The sequence below is a fragment of the Chironomus tepperi genome, unplaced genomic scaffold (assembly GCF_022539635.2).
Source record: "Chironomus tepperi strain 1889 unplaced genomic scaffold, CSIRO-AGI_Ctep_v1 contig_219, whole genome shotgun sequence".
NCBI classification, from domain to species: Eukaryota; Metazoa; Arthropoda; class Insecta; order Diptera; family Chironomidae; genus Chironomus; species Chironomus tepperi.
In genome coordinates this window covers 143,267-165,101 of record NW_027226341.1, presented here as the reverse complement: position 1 = coordinate 165,101, position 21,835 = coordinate 143,267, and the positions used below count along the sequence as shown (strand labels likewise).

General features: G+C 26.1%; 2 protein-coding genes across 2 annotated transcripts; both read left to right on the top strand.

Annotated features, from left to right (window-relative positions):
• Positions 1-545: 545 nt before the first annotated feature.
• LOC139090574 (MATH and LRR domain-containing protein PFE0570w-like) lies at positions 546-3,462 on the top strand. The gene is made up of 6 exons (XM_070640332.1): positions 546-933; positions 1,005-1,164; positions 1,244-2,760; positions 2,834-3,019; positions 3,089-3,265; positions 3,321-3,462. The coding sequence occupies exons 1-6, from the start codon at positions 766-768 to the stop codon at positions 3,360-3,362; spliced, it is 2,250 nt and encodes a 749-aa protein (XP_070496433.1). The 5' UTR covers positions 546-765; the 3' UTR covers positions 3,363-3,462.
• Positions 3,463-3,816: 354 nt separating this feature from the next.
• Positions 3,817-11,757, top strand: vg (transcription factor vestigial). Its single transcript, XM_070640446.1, has 6 exons — positions 3,817-4,130; positions 8,382-8,598; positions 9,518-9,709; positions 10,268-10,508; positions 10,578-10,648; positions 11,573-11,757. Exons 1-6 carry the CDS (start codon positions 4,035-4,037, stop codon positions 11,614-11,616), a joined length of 861 nt encoding a protein of 286 aa, XP_070496547.1. The 5' UTR covers positions 3,817-4,034; the 3' UTR covers positions 11,617-11,757.
• Positions 11,758-21,835: the final 10,078 nt, after the last annotated feature.

The following is a 21,835-nucleotide window of genomic DNA, read 5'->3' as shown; positions in this document are numbered from 1 at the left end:
CGATCTTAATGTCACTTCTGGGACAGCTGTCATACGTTCGTACAACCTGTCACTAACAGGCTTCCAATCGATAACTCTCTCACTCCAAACAGGGCCAGCGATGAAGCCAGTGCCCCTGATCCTCTAATCTCTAATCCGTTTGTGTTTAGCTGGGTTCTTCGTTGTTAAATCCGTCCGTTGATTCTTCTCTATGCGTTACGAGGCTTTCGTTGGCTTAACGAGGGTGGGCTCGCCAGGCCTCACACTCAAACTTAACCTACTCCGTTAGTACCGCACCGCCTTAGCGGTTTGATATAGCCAGGAATGCACCACGAGGAGGTGGAAGTAGGTACTTGGGTAGGAGAGACTGAAACGGCGGTGAACACCTGTATTGCTCGTCACTACCCTCTGCACTCCTATAAAGATATAGAATATAGATATTAACGATTTAAATAAGAAAATGTAAAAAAATAGAAGCTCTTGAGAAAAATATAATCATCAATAGAATCTCCCTTTTATAAAACCGGTAAATGTGAGTCTGCCTGAATGTTTCGAAAGGAAGCTTTACAAAATATAGTCCGACTGAATTAAAAGTTTTAATATTTTATTTTATATATTAATCGAATCAATACACAAAAATGGTTAATAAACTTTTATTTTAGTATTTCAACACGATTAATGTTATGAAATCATTAGAATATTACAGAAAAATCAATAGTGAAGCTGTAAGCGAAACGCGAAAAAAAATAGTGCCAAAGTGAATGTTTTTTTATTAACAAAATTATAATGTCGGACTTAACGATTGTAGAATTAACTGATTCTTCATTAAAAATTAACCAACCAGATGTAATTTTAGAGGAAAAAAATAAAAGAAAGCTTTGTAGTGAAGACGATGATGATGAATTAGATGATTCAATGGCTGAAAAGAAAATATGTCGAGATACAGTGAATTTGGTAAGCATCAAAAGTACATGATATTATTGTATTATCTTTATCACTTTAATTTATATTTTCGATTATTTAAGGATGATTCAAGCTTAGTAGAACCTATTATAGAAGAAAGTGTAATCGATGATAGTCAATTTATTGATGACGATAAGAATGTTTCAGAAGGAAATCTTATAGACAACAAGGAAAATAATGAAGTAGAAAGTATAAATGAAGATCCATCGTCATTATTAGAAGGTGAAATTCTCCATTCTATTAAAATTATATATTTTTTAAATTGTTTAAAAAACATATTTATTTATATTTAAATTTTCAGACGAAACGACAGCTCAACGACATCCAATTAATGAAGCTAGTAGTGAGGAGGATGACGATGAAAACTATGATAACTCAATAATCATGAAAGCTGTAAAAGCATTACCCAAACCCTTATTATTACCAGAAAACGATGAACCTATTGCACTTGATGATTCGGATTCGGAATGTTCAGAAACTATTGAGGAAATCAATGAGGAACAAATTGGGGATGATTCCTTATTATCGTTGCGTAAAAGAATGATGCGATACAATCCAAAATTCTATTTTGCCCGCGGATTGGTTAAAAAATCTATAAGGATTTTATTGCAAAGAAAATCCGTCAGAAACGAAAAACCACCAATAAAAAATTATGATAATGGTGAATGTTCTGTTCAAATAATAAGTGAAGAGAATAATTCTTTGCATTCACAAACGACGAAGTTAATTGATAATATAAATGTTGAAAAAGACGATAAAGTTGGTGATTCACAACAAATGGAAGTTAAGGATATAAATGAAGAAGAAAAAATGTCCAATGGTAATAAAGCTTCCACACTTGATTTAAATGTTAAGAATATAAATCGTGAAGAATCTTTAGATGAAAAATGCGATCCTGCAAATAAACACGAGATTGGAGAAAAGAAAAAAGTAATTAATAGTTTAGAAAATACTAATGCAGTTGAAATTAAGACTTTGCTGAATGAAATTTCATGTTCATCAGTTGACGAAATTATATCTCGATATATAATTCGAAATTCTGACAACAATTCAATTATATCAGTTGATGATTTTTCTGAACAACTTTTCTATTGTTTACAAGAAAATAAAAAAGAAATTGAAAATATTCAACGCATTTGGAATGAAAAGGTTCATTTGAAGTTCAAAATGCGAGAAATAATGGAAAGACTAAGACGTCAACGAGTTATATCAGAAATCGAGACTTTTGGTTTGAAATCTCCTCAAGATGTTCAGCAATTTAATATATTAAGTTCAAAATCAAGCACAACCAATTCAACTGAAAATGACCATTTCGATAGATCATCAAAGTTATCGTCTCAATCAGTAAATCGTTTAATACAAGATGTAAGGGAAAATGTTCTCAAGAAGGAAAAACATAAAACTAACGATGATATTCTACCTATTATGAATGAAAACTATGAAGATTGCGCATCATTTGGAATTAATTCAAATATATATCAGTCATCATTAAATCAAGGTCGTCAAGGACAAACAATAAATGTTCAATCAATCATAAATGATTTTAGACAGAAACATCCTCAAGAAATACCAAGACGCGGTCGTCGCATGAAGAGTAGTTTCCCAAATAATTATTTCATATCCAATCAAATACAAGCACAATACAATAAGAACGATGATAATAAAATCAACAATAGCACGCTTGATCACAACTCTTTAAAATCAAACTCTTCTGTTGGATTTCCAGAAGTTAGTTTGTTACCAGTCAATAGTTATTATAAAACTCATTCACCTCAATATGGACAAAAATCTTCATTGTTGCAAAGTATTTTAACAAAGGTATTTTTGACTAAAATATCTATTTCCTCAAATTATTGATTATAAAGATTTTTTTATCATTTGTAATCAACAGCAACCAAATAAAAATACTTCAACTACCCAGTCCAACAAATCTTCAACCCTGGCTAGACTATTAACAGCACCAGAAAAATCTTTTCAGAGTTCATCACGAAATGTTCTTCAACAGAACTCAAAAGTTCATAATAATGGCGAAATAACTATAACTCCTATTGCAGGCTCTTCACGAAGACATATGATTGTAATAATTTCAAATTTTCTTCAATAATAAAAAACATTTTCTGATTTTTTTTAATATAAATTTTGGTAGGATGATGAAGAAAATTCGGAACCACCATTGATTATTGATGAATCAGAGGATTTTGATATAAGTGATCGTCATAATGCAAGTGCTTCGGATCTTTTATGTCAAGGGTGCCGAAGAAATAAAGCACTTTTCATGTGCGCTGGATGTTCAAGGCAATGGTATTGTAGTAAGGAATGTCAAGTAAGTTATAATATTTCCATTTTATCTATCCCCTTATAACACAATTTTTATGCAGGAATTGGCATGGGACGATCACGCAGAATCATGTATGGTTTAATTTTAGCAGCACTTGATGTAAATTTTAATTTTATTTTTATACCATTTAAAAAATAATATATTACCACATGAAAATAAACAATTATCTAAATTTAAACAAATATCTTACCTTTTTTTATTAAACAATATTTTTTTTTTTTTTTGTAAAACTGCAATTTTTTCCCAACCATTTTTTTACGCATATGGATAAAATTAGTATCCGCCCTAAAAATGGGCGTAGACTTTATTATACAACACTAATACATCCCAACAACAAAATAAATTTTTACAGTGAATATAATTTTCTCTTATTTCTTTGACATTCAGTTACGAGAGTTCTCTTGATCACGTTGAGTCGAAAAATAATTGCTTAAATTAGTTTCTTTGATAATAAAAAAAATGAAAAACATATTGAATTTGATACTTTTTTACTTGAATGTATGTAAATGATGTCTAAAAAAGTTTATGTTTAAAAGTTAAAATAAAAAAAAAATTAGTTAATTAGTTAATAAAGTACGTGAAACTTGTGTTGGAATAAAAAAAAATGATAAAAATTGAAGAATATAATACATAATAATAATAAACAATTGTGGATAAATGTGCAATCTAGTTTAAAATATATCTGCATCATACTTATTTTGCAAGACTTAAGGCAAAGAAGCATATTTCTTATTTTACTGTGTAGTACCACGAAATGTGCTCAGAAGTAATGTATGGTGCATATTATCCTTATTTATATGCTACGAGTCGCGCTGCTCCAGGAAGGCCATTTTATCACCAATACGATCGAGTAAGTTAGTTGTAAAAACCCAATTAAACTTCAATGGACTTCTGACAAGACGAATATTAATTTCTTAACTTTTGTAAAAGAAAATTTATAATTTAATAAACAAAATTAGTAATAACCAAATTTCAATTATTGTGAATTTCTTTCTAAATTCTTTGAAAGGAACAAATTTTATGAAAACTAAATATGATTTGTAAAAAATAAAAGTATATTTAAAAATAAAAAATAGTATTTTACGGCGCATTTTACACATTTCTGGGTATACTGTTGTCATTTTGATTAACTAAGATCCCTAAAAATACTACCTATAAAAGGAGTTTAACATATTTCATTATGAACAACTTTCATTTTATTATAAAATAAAAAGGAATTCATGGACATTTCAAAACTAAAAAAAGTAGATTTTCTTGAAAATTTGATTGAATAATATAATAATAATTGACTTTTTTTGTAACTAAGTATTGAAAGAAATTTTGGAAAATTGAAACTTTCTTTTAATATTGTGTAGCAAATATTTTGAACATTCTTAGTGTTTTTTATTCATTAATTATTGAAAATTTAAATTGTTGAAACTTTTTTAAAATTCTAAATCACAGTAAGATTTGATGAATTTTGATTTGAGTCTTAAATTTTAAAGATTAACTCAGTGTAGAGTATTAAATTAGGAAAGTCATTCAAAACACAAAAATAATTTTGGAATCATATTATCCGAATTTAGTAAAACCACTCGACTCACGAACGTGATCGAAAAACGTAATATTATATCTTTGATAAATCATACGAATATGCAATACGAAGAAGTACAACCTTAAAATTGTACATCTCAAGGTAAAATTGAACCCTAAATTAAAGCGGGTTCAAGTGCCAAGCAGGGATGCATTCTTCTACCTTTTTTATTTAACGTCGTATTTGATGGACCGAGGATTCGGTAATCTACGGTTATCTAAAATTGTATAAATTTATCTACAGTTAGACTTTAATGCATAAAAAATTACAAAAGTCCTCGTGCTATTGATCGAGGGACTTAAGCGCATTTTTGTCCCAGCGATCAGTAATTGATTAATAAGTCACTTCCAGAACTAAAACACAAGATCCAGTAAGATCCAGGTCACTTCTAGTCCTAAAAATCAAGATCCAGTAAGATCCAGGTCACTTCTAGACCTAAAAACCAAGATCCAGTAAGATCCAGGTCACTTTCAGAACTAAAACACAAGATCCAGTAAGATCCAGTTCACTTCCAGATCTTAAAAACAAGATCCATATAAAACTTCCACAAATTTAAGAACTTCATCATTTAACGGATTTTCATAATTCAAACCTCATAACGGTCAAAAAAAATTTAAACATTGTTCAGTAAACACTGTTAAAACATCGACAAACATTGAAAAACACTGTAAAACAATGAAAAAACGTGTTGTTGTTGTATATGAAAATGAAAAACTTTTAATTATAGTATTTATGCGTTGATTTGAGACTTCTAAATGACCGATAACCCAATAACTTGATAGAACGAAGCTATAAAACAAACCAGAGCTCTCTACGATGTCTAGTTTTCGAGATCTCGCGTTCCAGCCGAACGAACGAACGAACGAACGAACAAAGTGCATTATTAAGCTACCTTTTTGAAAACAAGTTTCAAAAATGCGCTAAAAATATTTAATATAGTTAGGAAATAATTTGATTTTTTATAAATTCATATTATTCTCTCTATTTACTAATTCTATTTGGGTCTATTTGGGAAGCTTAATCTCCAAGTATAATGGGGGTCCTTGAAAATGGCGCTAGATAGTTCGTTCATTCGCTAAGATAATACCTAGCTGATTTGACTCTACAAAACTTTTTTTAATTCATTAGGCAGACGAAATTTTGGTAGACCTAGTAAAAATTGGCAATTTTAAAGAACCAGATATTAGAGTAAGAGGAAACCGTTATAAATACGGAAGGATTTTGAATATTTTTTTTTAGTTTCTTTTTTCCTTCATGATTTTTTTCTTTCTTTTTTTTCTCTATACTAGATATTTTAACTTTATTGAAATATAATTATACATTTTTCCAATTAATACTGATAGAAACATATCTATGTAAACTGAAGATTTGAGTTTTTTATTATTAAACATTTTTGTCTGAAAAATGTTTTGTCTTTCTTCGATTTAATTTTGCAACGTAATAAGTGAGTTAACTAGTTTCGTTGCATTATATCAAAAGCATCGTTAAACTAAATGTTTCCATTAATAAAAAATTCTATTATGAACATAGAAAAAAATTAGCCATACTTTTGGTTATTTTTATGAAAACTTATTTTAACAAACTTATAGTTAACTTCATATTGTATGTTAACTAAAATATGTTGATTCAATTCCGATTGATATTGAATAAATAATTTTTCAAAACTAAGATATAAATATAAAACTAGGATCATAAGTATATGCAAAGAAAAATCAAGGGTGTGCCCAATAAACTGGCTGAATTTTCTGCAGTTGAAAACGCATATAGGTCACATTGCATGTTCATATCATTTCCACGAGTTTTTCAATGTGATTTTTTTAGAGTTTAGGCAAAAAATTGCATTTTCAGTGTTTTTAGATGATTTTATTGGACTTGTTAAATTGTAAATATAGTAATTTTCTAGGATTTGAAATCTTTTTACACTTTTTTTTACATGTTCTTAACCTCAGTAAGAAAATGAAAAATAAAAGAAAAAAATAGACAAATTACAACTTCACATGAATCTTGACTCTGATAAAAGAAAATTAAGGAAAAAAGTAAGGATTTTCCAGGATTTTTCATTTCAATTAAACTTTTTTGACAAAATTTTTTCGCATATTCGAGGACTTTGTATTAAGATTTTTAAACAGTATGTTTTCTAAAAAAAAAAATTTTTAAAAATTTGAACTTTATACAAATACTTGAGATTAGGGAATTTGGGATTTGAGTATTTCCACAGATTGGTTGAATTTTGAAAATTTTTACTTGAATAATCCGTTCTTTAAAATTTAATCATTTCCAAAATGGCATTTAATTTAGTTGACACTTCAAGAATACCAGATAAACATCTTTATTTACTCACTTAATATCATAAACAGCATTCTAATCATAGTAATTGCTATTAATTAAGTTATAATTATGATTTTAAAAATTTGTTTTCGCACGGATTAGGAATTTCGTTACTTATATTTTTTTCAACATTGAGAATTTTTAATAATTTTAGCTTAATAGCTTGATTTTGAGCCCTAATAAGCACAATATAAGATGTATTAGATCAGTAACCATCGATTACATTACCAAAGAAGATGTAAAAGTGTTTAAATAGTCTAAATTTTGCTTTTGAATGATGTCAAAAACAACAAATTCCAAAAAAAAAGTGTAAGTAACGAGCATACAAATGAAAATATTTCCTTAATTAAAGAATAATGAAGATAAAAGATAACATATAACGGTAGTAAATGGGTAAATACATGATATAGTGCAGTGAAAGTAGTGAAAAAGTGAGTAAATTAAGAGAAAAATCATTTTGAGTGAAAAAATTTATCTGTGGAATCTCAAATTTGTACAAATCCCGAAAAACCAAATAATCTATACCCCTCTTTGATAATTAAAATTTTCATACAGAAATACATGCTAAAACCTAAAGTTAGATATAAATTCAACATTTTTATAGACGAAATATTATCAAGAAATATCATAGCATTTATTTAGAATATAAGCTTGTTGTACATCGTAAGAAATTTACAAATTTGAAAATCACATGCCATACAAATACCACATTGTCGTCTAAAGAACTCATGGAAGCAAGCTTTCGATAGTGACAGTATTGCACTTGAATCGGGAGTAGTTATTGCTCAAAATAGTTTTAAATGTTTTATGGAAAAATCAATTTTTTAACTTGGATTTAGCGGAGAATTAAAAAAAATCAAGCTAACCAAATTTAAAAATTTGTAAACTTATTCAATATATTATTACTTATAACTAATTTTACAAAATTTTTTTTAAAAATTTTACTTATCAAATTTATTCTACTTTTGAGCGCATTTTTGATTTTTTTTTTACTTTTTTATCATTTTAATTTCAAAATAAATTTTAGGTTCAATCACGAATAAATCTTTTTATTTATTAATTTTAATTATTAGCCATTAATTATAAAACCATGTTAATTAAATGTGTTTGAAGCTTAAAAAATTTGTCTGTGTCATTTATATTTCATTTAAAAATTTGGTAAATAAAAAAACTAAAAAAATGCTTTGATAATCTTTGCAGTTTAATCAAGATTTATATCCATCATCAGGAGTTCCATTAACATCAACAAGTACCTCAGTTAGTTCTCATTCATCATGTAGTCCTTTATTACAACCAAATTTAGCGTCTTCGTCATCATCATCATCGTCCACCGTTCCTACAATAATAAGCTCATTAGGTCAAAGACATATAGCCAAAGAAGAAGATCTAAGTCTTCCAAGAAATACAGACGCTGAAGGTATTTACAATATTTTCTATAGCAATATGATCAAATTTTAATTTACATTCTCAACTGAGTGCAAATCATCAAATTGTTACATTTTTACTTTTAACTATGTTCAAATGCAATGTGACTCTGAGGAATGCGCGAATGAGATATTAACACATGTGTATTGCGACAGACAACCGAAATCACATGTAAATTTAATTCAGTGAAGCGACTGAGATAAAGTTGAAGAAACATATTTGAAATAATTCAAAGACACACAAAACGCTTCTGTATGTTATATTTCTTCGCTTCTCTTGAAACATTTCTCTCTCTATAGGAAGATTCAATTTAAAATTCAATTTAATTTCTTCTTGTGATCTTTTCTTCCTTTTTCTTGTTCAATCACAAGAATGTTTTCTTTTCTCCATTTTACATTCCTTTCGTTACAAAGAATTTGATGAAAAATGCGGGTCAAGTATTCGTATGTTCACATTAATCCAAATTCGGAAATAAATTCGAGGTTCAAAGCAGAAAATTTAAACGAATAAAAGATTTGTCAAAATGTTAAAGATTCAAATTCAAGGTACAAAATATTTAATTGATTCATACAGATTCATATATAGGAATAAAATGAATGAATGATGTCAATATCAATTGATATTCTATTTTTGCACTTTTTATGTCATATGTTTCTTGCGTTCTATCGCAGGTGTATCAATGAATTTAAATTTTAAATGTCGTAATATAGCATTTTTTATGACTTTTTCTTTTGTCATGTTCAATATGTCTTCAAAAATAAAATAAAAATAAATAAATATTATGATATATTAGTAAATGCACCATTCAAGAAGCGTGTAATGCATTATATTTAAACAAAGGTTAATATATCATCTTCATACATGTCAACATATTTGATAAAAAATAATTTTTTTTTTTGAATATTTTATAGCAATACCCAACAATAGTCATAATGATAGTAGTTCATGTTCATCACCAGAGTCTCCATCAGTTGACAACAGCGGGAGAACGCAATATGTGTCTGCAACTTGTATAGTTGTTACCCATTATTCAGGAGATACTGCAAGCGTAGTTGATGAGCATTTTACAAGAGCATTAAATTTCAACGAAAAGAACAATAAAGGTATAAGAAGCGTCGTATTATGAATTTTCTGAAATTAAATTAGCTGATGCTTCAACATGTTAAAATATAAAGTTATATATATTTTTCACATTAATTAGTCAATTTTTTTTATTCCCTTAAGTTTTGTGTGGATTTTTAATGCAAACATCTATCGTCGATTATTTATTTATCGACCGATTCGCGGTTTTTCTTTGAATTAAATTGATAGTAATTGAAACCAATGAATTGGTTCGATAATGTTTTTGTACTGTCTAGTTCCTTGTAGTCGGCAGCTTTTTGGTTTACTAAAAAAATATATTCTTTTCTTTTATTGGAAAACAGAAGTAGCAATGAAAAGCAAGCGAATAAAGTGAGGAATCTTGTTTCTCTTTTGTTGCTGCTTCTTTGAGAAAGTTTTCAAGCGTTAACAAAAAGAATACTTTATTGGTTAAATGCTTTTTTTTAAAAATTTTTTTTCAAGTATGTGTAACTCGCAATAATTAAATATTATAAATTTAAGTTTTAAAACCATCAAATTTTTCTAAGAAATATATTTTTTATTTTTAAATTATAAACTAGAATTAAATCCAATGTCGGCACGAAATTTTCCACCTTCATTTTGGAATAGTAATTATGTACCACCAAGCACATCACATCACCAAATGAGTGAATTATATTCTGCTGAAAGTGGATTATACCCTGCAGAACCTTGGGTTCATAATACTCATTATGGATCATACGCTGCACATGCATATCATCATAATATGGCTCAGTATGGAAGTCTTTTAAGATTACCCCAGCAATATGGTCATAGTTCAAGGTATGAAAAACTTCTTTGTTTACCTCAACCTATGATTATTAAATTATTTTGAAATTCTGAAATAAATAGACTTCACCATGATCAGCAAACAGCTCTAGAAAGTGCAGCAGCAGCAGCTTATTCAAATTATCCAATGTCAGGTATGAAGCAATATTCAAAAATAAATAAAATAAAAATAACGCCAAATGTTCATCAAAAAAAATCATAATCAATTTATTATGAAACTTTAAAGTGTTAATTAAGAAACAAAGCGGTTAAATATAAAAATATGCCCGATGTGCATATTCTTAAATTTATGCGGATCATTAAAATATATCATGATTTTTGTGTGATAATCTTTAGTATTTTATCAAAGAAGAATATGCGCTTCGACATTTCTCTCTTCATATGCATAAATAAATTTGAAATATGTACCATTAAACGAAAACTCTAAACCGACGGATCATTTTTCATTTTTACTCAATTGTTATATTATTTTATTCCATTTTATTATTTTTAAGATATTTCTTTTTTTAAAATTTTTTTATATTAATGTAATTTAGTCTTTCTGTCATTCTACTTTTTAATTGTACCTTTTTCATAAACATCAAATTTTACTTAAAAAACTTTTTTGCTAGAAATAACTTTTTTAGAAAGATCTTTTGAGTTTTGGAAATCTCAGATGATCAGTTATTATATTAAGAGATTTTGAAATTTACAGTTAATGTATAAATTTAATACATGGGATTTTATTCTAGTTTCCAAAAAAAAGGAATTCAACCAGACTAGTAGTTACCCCGATTTTAATAAATATTCTTTTCTTCCTATTACTTTATTTTAAAAAAAATACTAAATATTTTTTGCGCATGAACAATACTTGAATTCATTAATTTACACGCAAACTCAACCCCATTTTTTACTTGATTTTACCTTATGACACGAAAATCAATGAAAAAGTATAATAAAATAGAATAATGGAGTAACACTTAAGAATATATAGGAGTGTTTTTTATTATGTAATGAAGGAAAATTAAGTAATGATGCTTCAAATAATTTGATATATTTTTCTTTCTTTTTTCCTATAGGTCTTGAAGCTCAAGAGACGTCAAAAGATTTGTACTGGTTTTAAGCTAAATCAATGAGTTAAATAATGTAATTTTAATGATTGTAAGTAATTTCTTTCTGTAATGTGATATATAAAATACTCAGTAGTAACTATCAATGAGAAAATATTTTCACTCGTGCTTATATAAATGTATTTCACGTAATGTAAAACTAATTGTACAGTTCATTTTTATGAATAAATCAAAATAAAAAAGAAAATGATACTTTCAATAGTTTATAAACAAATTGGTATTGAATATTTTTGCAGTTAATTTTTCGGAGTATTTTTGTTGACAATATAAAGAACTCCCAAAAAATGCATAATTATTCAAAACAATGCTTAAATTTGAATTTGATATTAATTTTTTTGTTAACATTAATTCGGAGGTAGTTTAATATTTTTTTTTTTTTTTGAAACCCTATATTACTTATTTTGCAGGCAAAACATTTATGATCCATGACATTTCATTGAAAGAAATCTAAAAAACAAATCTCCTTATAATAGGTTATAACACTGTACAACATCAGTGTATCTTGAGAGTTTATAAATCGTTGTATAGCTCCTAAATTTGTAAAAGTCTCTTTCTTACCAAAAATTGTTCAATATATATTTCTCTAAAAAATAGCAATGGTTTTCTCGTCTACTAATGTCATATTCCATGAATCGATATCAAACAGCGCTTCAAAATAGTCATTTACTTTGTCGTTAATTCTTGAAATCGTTTCAAACTTAATATATGTCCTCAGTTTTATCTCTTTTAGATTCTTATTCAATAGTTTTATATTATCGTCAGTTGCAAAGTGTCTAAAGAATTTATTCGGAAAGCAATTCATAATTACATTCTTGTTCTATCTTCCAAAAACTACATTTTCATATTTTTACACTATACTATGTTTAATATAATCGTCATAAAAATGAATCGTAGCGGTGCCCTAGCGACTACGTTGTGATGTTGTGGAATAAAATACACCAATAGAAATAAATTTTAACTTTGTTCTAATCTAATCTAAATTAGTCAGAAATAAAGGAGGCATTTTTAAAAATCAAAATTTGATCTTCAATATTCTCATTCAATCCAGTATTCAATACTCCTCTTTAAGCGCTCCTTTCATCGTTCCAGATCCAGAAATTAAATTCTATCAAAACTGTTTTTAGGTATTTTAATAAAAAGAGTGTTGTTGTCTCAATCTTCGAATTTCGGAAAATAAACTATACTACTCTACTTACGATTTTAAGGTAAGTTTTTGAAATTAACAAACAATAATTATTATATTATAAGTAATTAGATATTCGGTGGTTTTGAATTTTATAAAATTGTATCTTTTTAGTTTATTTGTAAAGATTTGTGTTTAATTATAAAACAAAAACGTTTTACTAATACTCAAAATATTTATTTTTATTCTAAATTTTTAAACAAAAGCTGCTCGGATTTTGTCGGCATGATGATTAAAATGCTAATTTTCATTAGGCTACCTCATGTAAATAAGCATTTTGAATTAAATAAAACTAAGACATATAAAAATTAAATACAAATGATAAGAATTCTCATACCACCCAAGAAGAATTCATTTTTAAGCATTCAAATACAATCAACCGTTTTACTATTAAACATTATTCAACACTTCTAACTGTTCATACCTTTAATTAATGCGTCATAACCAGTTTTAAAAACTGATAACCATTGCAAAAAGATGGATAAAAAATTGTTCATTGCACAATACATATTCTAAAATAAATTTCCAAGTTATTTTTTGAGATATTCTGAACAGATACTTTTAATTTTTAAAGTCGAGAAATCGCATAACTCACTTTTAAAAATAATAAACTTAATATATAACTATATAAAAGAGCCTTTGTTTATCAATGAAGTTTGAAAAATAAAAGAGTAACTGTAAATAAAAGACGGTGGTTTTCTTCAAATTTCTTAATTGAACGCTTGCTAACTTCAAAAAGCATGCTTAATGATCACTTTTTAATAATCTTACACAATTTTTGCCACAAAGAAAAGAAAATGATTGAAATGAAACCCCAAGTAAATTTTTGTAAATTAAATGCGGAAGCCCCCTTTTCTTTTGTTTTCTGTATTTTGGAGTTAAATTATCGAATAAATAAAAGGAACGAGCATGAAAAGTATTTTATATTTTTATAAAAAAGAGAAATTTACGGTCTAGATTTTTTAAAAAATCAACATTTAGTTTTGAACAAAAATTAAAACATATTAAGAATTATACAAAAAATGTTTAAAGAATTTATATATTTTCTAAAATATATTATCCATCTTTGTTTTAAGAATTAAATTATTGTAAAGAGATTATATGAAAAGTGGTTGCAATTTTTTTTTTCGTTTTGTCGTTTTATAAAATAAGAACTAAAAGAAAAACATTTTTACTTGATAAGGGTTTTTCATTGCTTTTTATGTCAAGTATTTACTTACTTCTTACTTGAAAACACATTTTACCTTTTTCACCCCTTTTATTTTATGCCATAAAATAATTTACCGTCAGGTTTTTAGCTAACTTATGGTTAGTTTTGAATATTTCTCGAATTTTATTATAATTTTTTTTTATATATATTTAATTTTTTTTCGTAATAACATAAAAAATTACCCTTATATTAAAAAAAGAGATTTAAAATTGATGAAATTCGTCCATATGATTTTATGCCTTAAATAATATGACGATAATTAAAATGCATTTTTGCTCAAGAAGTGTGATAATATTTAACACATTTAATTTCCACTTAGAGAAGTGCAAAGATTAAAAAAAAAAACGATATTAAAAACACTGCTGCATAATTAATTAATCTGTTTTCTTCGTTTCTCATAAATCGCTGCATATATGTCTTGTTTTCAGTTAAATTAAAATATCACAAGTAAATAAACGCGCGGTGTGTGTCTCCAAACTCTTTTTAAGTTTCATATGATTTATGATAATTATGTGGCGTCTTTACATATAACATACCTCTAATTAAAAGTCGTAAAAATTCAACAGCAGCAACAACCTGTGTGCCTCTATCATTTGTCTTAATTGTTTTTAAGCAATTACAGTTGAATGAAGCATGAAATTTAATTTTCATATAAATCATCATTTCATATTTGTACGTTCCGAATGTTTAAATTCAAAATAGAAGAATAAGAAATTTCTATATTTGCATGTTTAAAAGGGGTAACTATACTTAACTTTTTAAAATTTTACAAAACGAAACGATTTAAAACACTAAAAATGAAACTAACTCTTATCGAGTGACTTCTATTGATTAAAAAACAAATGTGAATCAATTCGCAAATCTTAAAAATGAATACCTCCAACAGGTTTGAACTTACTACTTAGGGCCGTTCACTTATTACGGTACAGCACTTTTTTCAAAAATGAACAATGGAATCTGAGAAGATTTTTGTTAAAATTACAGTATTTATGTGTTGAAATTTGAAACTCTTAAATGACCGACGGGCCAATAACTCGATGTAGCTGAATTAAAAAGCAAACTTGAGCTCTCTACATAGATAAAAAGTTTTTATCGTCAGACGAGTGAATTTTTCAATTAAGTTTCAAAAATGCGCTAAAAAGGGTCTTTAAAGTTAGTAAGATGAATCAAGTTCCAGTTGCCAATTTTTCAAATTTACTAAATCTATATTTCCAATCTATAGATGTATATGACTCATAGTGGCCGTCTACATAATGGGAGATTCTACGGATTGGTTGAATTTTGAAATTTTTTACTTGAATAATCCGTGTTCTTTAAAATTTTATCATTTCTAAAATGACATTTAATTTAGTTAACACTCCATAAAAACCAAATAAACGTCTTTATTTGCTCACTTAACATCATAAACAGAATTATCAAGCATCATCAAAGCAATTGCTGTTAATTAAGCTAAAATTTTGATTTCAAAAATTTATTGTCTCACTAATTTTGTTATAAATACTTTTTTGATCATTGAGAATATATATAATTTTAGCTTAATAACTTGATTAATAGTACTAATAACTACAATTTAAGATGAAGTAGATAAGAAGCCATCGATTAAACTACCATACAAGCGGTAAAAGTGTTTAAGTAGTGTAAATTTTGCTTTTGAATGATGTAAAAATAACAAATTCCAGAGAAAAAAGAAATGGGTATAAAATGAAAATATTAAAAATGTAAAGATAGTAAAAGGAAGGAAAATGTGAGTATTATAAGAGAAAAATAATTTTTTGGAAAAATTTCATCTGTGGAATCATCCAACTAACACTTAATATAAATTAAATTGACATCTTCTTTTACGCATTTAATTTATGTAATCATTCTCATTCTTATCAAATTAATTATTGTTAGTATAGCTTAAAGTTTAAATTTTAAAAAAATTTTGTTGGTCATTAATCTTGTTTTTTAGAAAATAAAAAAAAACATAATAAAGTAATAATAAGTACAGAAATAGATAGAACTAGTAAGTAAATATCGATTAGTTACGTTTCGAATTGTTCATTCGAAAGATGATTAAATTTTAAAAGATCAAACTTAACTATCATTACTATAAATTTTAAGGTTTCAGAAACTCTACTTAATACTCAAACAGAAATAATTTGTAATAAGCAGAACATAATATAATGTAATTAAAGTTTAAATAAAAATATACAATAAAAATTCCTACATGAGAATTTTATTGTTTTGTTTTAATATTTATTTTAAGTCTATGTATTCTTCAAACTAAACAAAAGCATAATGGATGCTCACAAAATGCATATTTAATTGTTGAGTTTAAAAAATCGTTATATTAAGTGAACAAATGAATGAATTTTAATTATTTCAAAATAAATAATGAGATTTATTTTATTCAACTCATTGTTATCTGTATCAGAAATTTTCCATTTTTTAATTGTCAGTTCTTTATTGAATTAAAATTATGATCTCTTTTCCTTTTATTTATTATTATGTCACAGAAAAAGAAGAAAACGAAAAAACTGATAAAACAAACATATGTATTATTTTGTATTTAGACCATATTTTTCTAAGTTTCCTAATAAATCACATTCAACATCATTAACATAAAAAATAAAGATTTCTCCATTAATTATTTCCGGAGAAGAATTGTTAATTGGATTTTCATTTTTCTTAGCCGTAAAAGTCATTTTATTCGTCTGTAGAATGCAATTGTCAATTATGATTAATTGATTACGATTTTGAAAAGAACACATTCAAATTCCATGATTTCCTGAAAAACGATTTGATTGATTTTAAATGAAGATCTGGAATCAAAATGTATGGGAATCGTTTACATATTACGTAACACAATTTTTTTAATTTTTTATTATTTTATATATTAATATTAATTTTATAATTTTTTTTTTTTTTGGAATTCGCAACCTATCTCATTATTCTAAAAGCGTGGACGTAATAAACAAAAAATTCCAAATATAAGATCAAATATAATTATTGCGTTTTTGTCAAATTATTTTTAAAGTAAATTTAATTAAATTTAAAATCTTGCTAATTACCAATAATTCAAATAAGAATTCTCACGAATTTATGATTGTTAATAACTAATGAATTGCCGAAGCCGTAACTATTAGATTAATGAGTTGAGAGGTGGATTTTTTGAAGTTTGATATATTTCAAAATAGTAGTAGTTAGATAGAAATCTATTAAATTAATAATTTAAAGTGTGGGTCCGAAAATATATTTATCATGCTGTTTAACTTCTCCATATATATCTATTGGTAGATTTACTGATCTATTAATTTCTATTTTGGAATATATGTTAATTTTTTTTCCTCTTTCTTTTATAATATCTTCCAGTTGTTTTATAATTTTATTTATTATTCTTTTAGAAATTTCAATGTGACGGTAATAATTCAATCAAATTTTAATTAATGATCTTTACTAATAAAACAGATCAAAAGCAAATAGAAAACGATAAATGATCAATTCCCAGATTAGTAGTCATATGATGATAATTGTATAAAGTAATAAGATATGTTTAGTTTCGTAATTCGAATATTATTTTAGTAGACTTACTATGTAATTACCAAATTTTCTTTAAGGAATGTTTTGAAATCTTAATATTTAGCTACCGTTTAGTTTTCAAACATTTGAAGATCTAAAATTATTATTTTTTTTTTTGCAGGTAATAAATATAAACTAAAATACAAGAAATTTTAAATGCAACATGACATCTGTTCGGATCTGATCCAATATCATTAATTTAATAAACATTTTTGAGGACAAAAAATTATCAGACAATTTATTACTTTAAGTTGTTATCTAAGCATTAGACATTTTTTGTTATAATTACGAAATTAATTTATGCATAGATCATCTTAATTAATTTTTATTATATAATATCAGGTGCATGGTAATTCAGTAGTGGATTGAATTAACTTTTATAATATACAAATTTACAAATAAAAAAATAAATAATAATTAAGATAGACACAAATTTTATATGTTTTAATGTTGCTCCTTAAAAAATATATAAAAAAAAATTATTTTAAAGGACAAAAAAACACAATTATGGATGCAATCCACATATTTAAAAAACATGCTCATAGCAAAAAGTGGGCGTTTATTTTCTGACTTAACGAGACATCTTTTTTAAAATTTGCAGTTTGTTCCAAACATATTAATTTTACTTTATAACAGCAAAACAACGTTGAAATGGAAGTTAAAAGAAGTTTATGTATAGATTTACTTTTAAATTTATTAGCATTATTTTCGTGGAATGTTAATTATCATCGTGGTGTTTTTCTTAATTTCTTTTTAAATGATTTTAATGATTTGATTTGTTAAAGACCATAAAATTTTAAAGTGACGACAGGAAAGTTTATTTCCCCTATGGATTTAATGTGCGTATTGGAAATAAATTAAGTTTTAGCTTCATCGTTACTTTTTTTACTTTTCATTTCTTACTCATCTATTTTAAAATCTTTGTTTTCTATAAATAGAATGAAGAAATATTTGTCGCAATATGATGCTTTTTTGGAAATTAGGTTTCTATGGATATCTATATTTGTTTCTAGATTTTAGTATTAGCTATTTAAAATGATGTTCCCATTTAAAAAAAAATACATTATACTACACTTTTATTGGAGAAGATGAAACTGTCTAAACACATATTTGTTAAATAGCTTTAATAACATATTAGACAGCAGTATCAACGTTAATCCTCCAAGATCTGATATAATTCATTAACACGTGTCGTAACTTATCTATATCAAAAGGTTGATGTGAAATTAATTACTAAGCATGAAATGTCACATTCATTTCTATACAAAGTAAGAAATTTATAAATCGAACAAAGAGAATCACACTTTGTTTTACAGAACCAAAACAAAACCAAAAAGAACTGACAAAATATATCGTTTTAATTTAACTATTTTTTATTTATATAATCTCTTGACTTTTGGTTGAAGTCAAAGTCTTTAAAAAGTCGTAACATCGAAAAATAAAAATGCATAACGTCTTTATATATTAATAAACTATACTTAGTACATAAGCACACATTTTCTTTGATGCATATACAGTAAACTAATTTCAGTATTTAAGATTGTATTTGATTATACGTTCCATCTTAGATATAGAAACATGTTTTAATCGAATTATTGGTGAAATTAAACAATGAAATAACAGCTGTGGCGTTGTGATTATAATATATATCGAACATTTGACTCGACTTGAAGTGTTTCACTGTTCCAGTCATGTTGACTTGGTTAGTGTATCCACAACATACTGATTATGGATACGTGCATTGCATTGATACACTCAGAGCAGTATAAACGAGCAGGGTTGAAATTAAAAAAAATATATGTAAAAATAGAAAAATCATTTAAAAATTGCAAAAAACACTTCAAAATCTTTGTAATATTATCATGATAAACACAAAAATCTTCAAAATTATTTGTTTTTAAAATGATTTTTGATTTATTTATATTTAAAGATTTGATTAAACCTAAATTTAGACAAATTATAGAAAACAGAAAATCATTTAGTCAGGAGCTCGTAATAACTTCATTTTATTGTCCATTATGTTTATTAAATTTGTCTAGTTAAAGAGATTTACATCAAAAACAATGTTTCTCAGTCAATATTACAACTTATTATTGCAAATTTTTTTGTTTACAAAAATTAATTTTAATTTAAAAAGGAACTAGCGACTTTCATCATTAAATTAACGTATTAAAAATTAAAATCTTGATCAAATTGACTGTTCATGATATACTTTAAGTATTAGAAAAACCCAGTTCAATTTTTCCGAAAATTTTGCACAAAATCATGATCTAACAATTCTACCCCAGAGTTGCAAAACAGGTATATCTACTGTATATCTAATGGACTTATATCTAAATTTGTAAATTATCAAGAATTTGTACGGTTTTTGTCTGACACAGACACCTGTTTTGCAACACTGATTTGTCCTTCTGTCTGTCATTCTGCTCTAAGCTAAGTTTCACAAACACCAAAATTCCCAGAAAAACTTTTTTTTTTTTACCAAAATTTGTGAAACTTTTTTAGATTTGTTTCTTAATATATAGATCCCAATAGTAGCCCGACTAATTTTTAAATTAAAATCTTCTAGTTTGTATATAGGCTTAGACGAAAAAAAAGTTCCATTTACTAAAATCACTCAAAACTTTAAAAAACGACTTCTGTTAAATAATCTGAGTACCAAAACACAAAAAGGCAATATAAATACAGCCTCTAGTTCTATTACAGTTCATTAATTAACAAATTAAGCTATTAATTTAAATTTTTTTCGAATTATTGTGAATATTTTTGTTGTTGTAAATACATAGAAATTTGTATGGAAAAATTCAAAATTTTCTTAACGCTTTTACAAAAAATCATTAACTACTTTAACTGCTTTTGATTAACTTTTGATATTTTGCATTGTAGAGCATTGAAAAATGAACAAGGGCGACTAATTTTTGTACCTTAGAACTCATTATTCATAAAATTACAAGCATTTTTGTTCAAAAATTCAGATTAAGTAACAAATTTTCAGTGTAAGAAATCGAGTTTGTTTTTCAAATTTCGGCTTAATTATAGTGTTTTATTAAACATATTATACATCAAAATGTTCGTTTTTTAGAACTATACAAGATAGATTTAAATATTACCTAAAATATCCAGGAAAAGAGAAAAAAGCCAATTACATCACATTTCTGACACTGAATTTTCGAACGACTAAGCCCATATATATTTGTATATACATATATATTTGTGTATATATGAAAAATTTAAATAAAAATAGCTCAATTTTTCCTGATATTTTGGTAGATTATCAACTAAACTTTTTTGTCTTTTTTTTGAAATTGTATAGTTTTTAGCAATCACGATTGTATTATTTGCAATCACGTGTGAATAAAAAGTATCAAAAATTATTCGCGAATGTCAATAAAATACAAGACTGAAATTCACAGAGATCAATACCGATTTTCGTTTTTCCTTTTTGTTTTATTGCGGTACATTTCAAAAGAATTACTGTGGAACGAACAGAAAGAAAAAAGGAAAGGAGCGCTATTAAAATACAAGAACAATTTTAAAATTCACCTTAAACAAACAAAGTCAAAAATTTCCGACGAGTATGATAACGACTAAGAAAAGGAGAAACAAATCAAGAAAAATAAAATGAATGCTGAATATAATAATTTTCAGCTCCCTACTTAATTGCTACATATATGTTGAAATCAAGAAAGAAAAAAATTCAACAATAGATTACAATAATTGTTATTGAAAACATTTATATATATAAAATTAATTTTTTAGAAGGATATTTTTTCCGACTTACACTAGTAAAGTAAAACGCAGAAAAACACATTAAAAATTATCCTGCTATTGTATATTGAATAACAATTCAAAAAAAAAATAAAATTACAAGGAATGTTGAAAATTCTCCAATTTGAACAAGATGAGGCCCTTTTCCCACGTTTCAGTATACATACTAAAAAAGACAAAGCAAAAAAATAATTTACATAAAAGCAGAAAATTTATGTTTTCTATATGTTTGTGCTGTCATTTTTCGCTCCTAAAGGTTTTGGGTAAACAAGATAAATTAATAATATATGAATCACTGATTAATGATTGGATTTACTGATGATTACGGGTTTTAGCAAATAATTTAAGTTGCATTGTCTTGAATATTTACAAAGTGTTTGGATTTTGTCTTAAGAAAAATAAATTTTTACTTTAAATTTTTTCTGTATTTATATTTAATTATTTTTTTGTAAACTCGTATTAAATTTATATAGTTTCATAAAACGATAAT

Excerpts from the sequence above, each read along its gene's own strand:
- LOC139090574 (XM_070640332.1), top strand. The coding sequence starts at position 766 with ATGTCGGACTTAACGATTGTAGAATTAACTGATTCTTCATTAAAAATT. Across the intron at positions 1,165-1,243 it reads TCCATCGTCATTATTAGAAG|ACGAAACGACAGCTCAACGA; the intron begins GTGAAATTCTCC and ends TTAAATTTTCAG. Across the intron at positions 3,266-3,320 it reads ATTGTAGTAAGGAATGTCAA|GAATTGGCATGGGACGATCA; the intron begins GTAAGTTATAAT and ends ATTTTTATGCAG.
- vg (XM_070640446.1), top strand. The coding sequence starts at position 4,035 with ATGTGCTCAGAAGTAATGTATGGTGCATATTATCCTTATTTATATGCT. Across the intron at positions 9,710-10,267 it reads CAACGAAAAGAACAATAAAG|AATTAAATCCAATGTCGGCA; the intron begins GTATAAGAAGCG and ends ATTATAAACTAG. Across the intron at positions 10,509-10,577 it reads CAATATGGTCATAGTTCAAG|ACTTCACCATGATCAGCAAA; the intron begins GTATGAAAAACT and ends TGAAATAAATAG.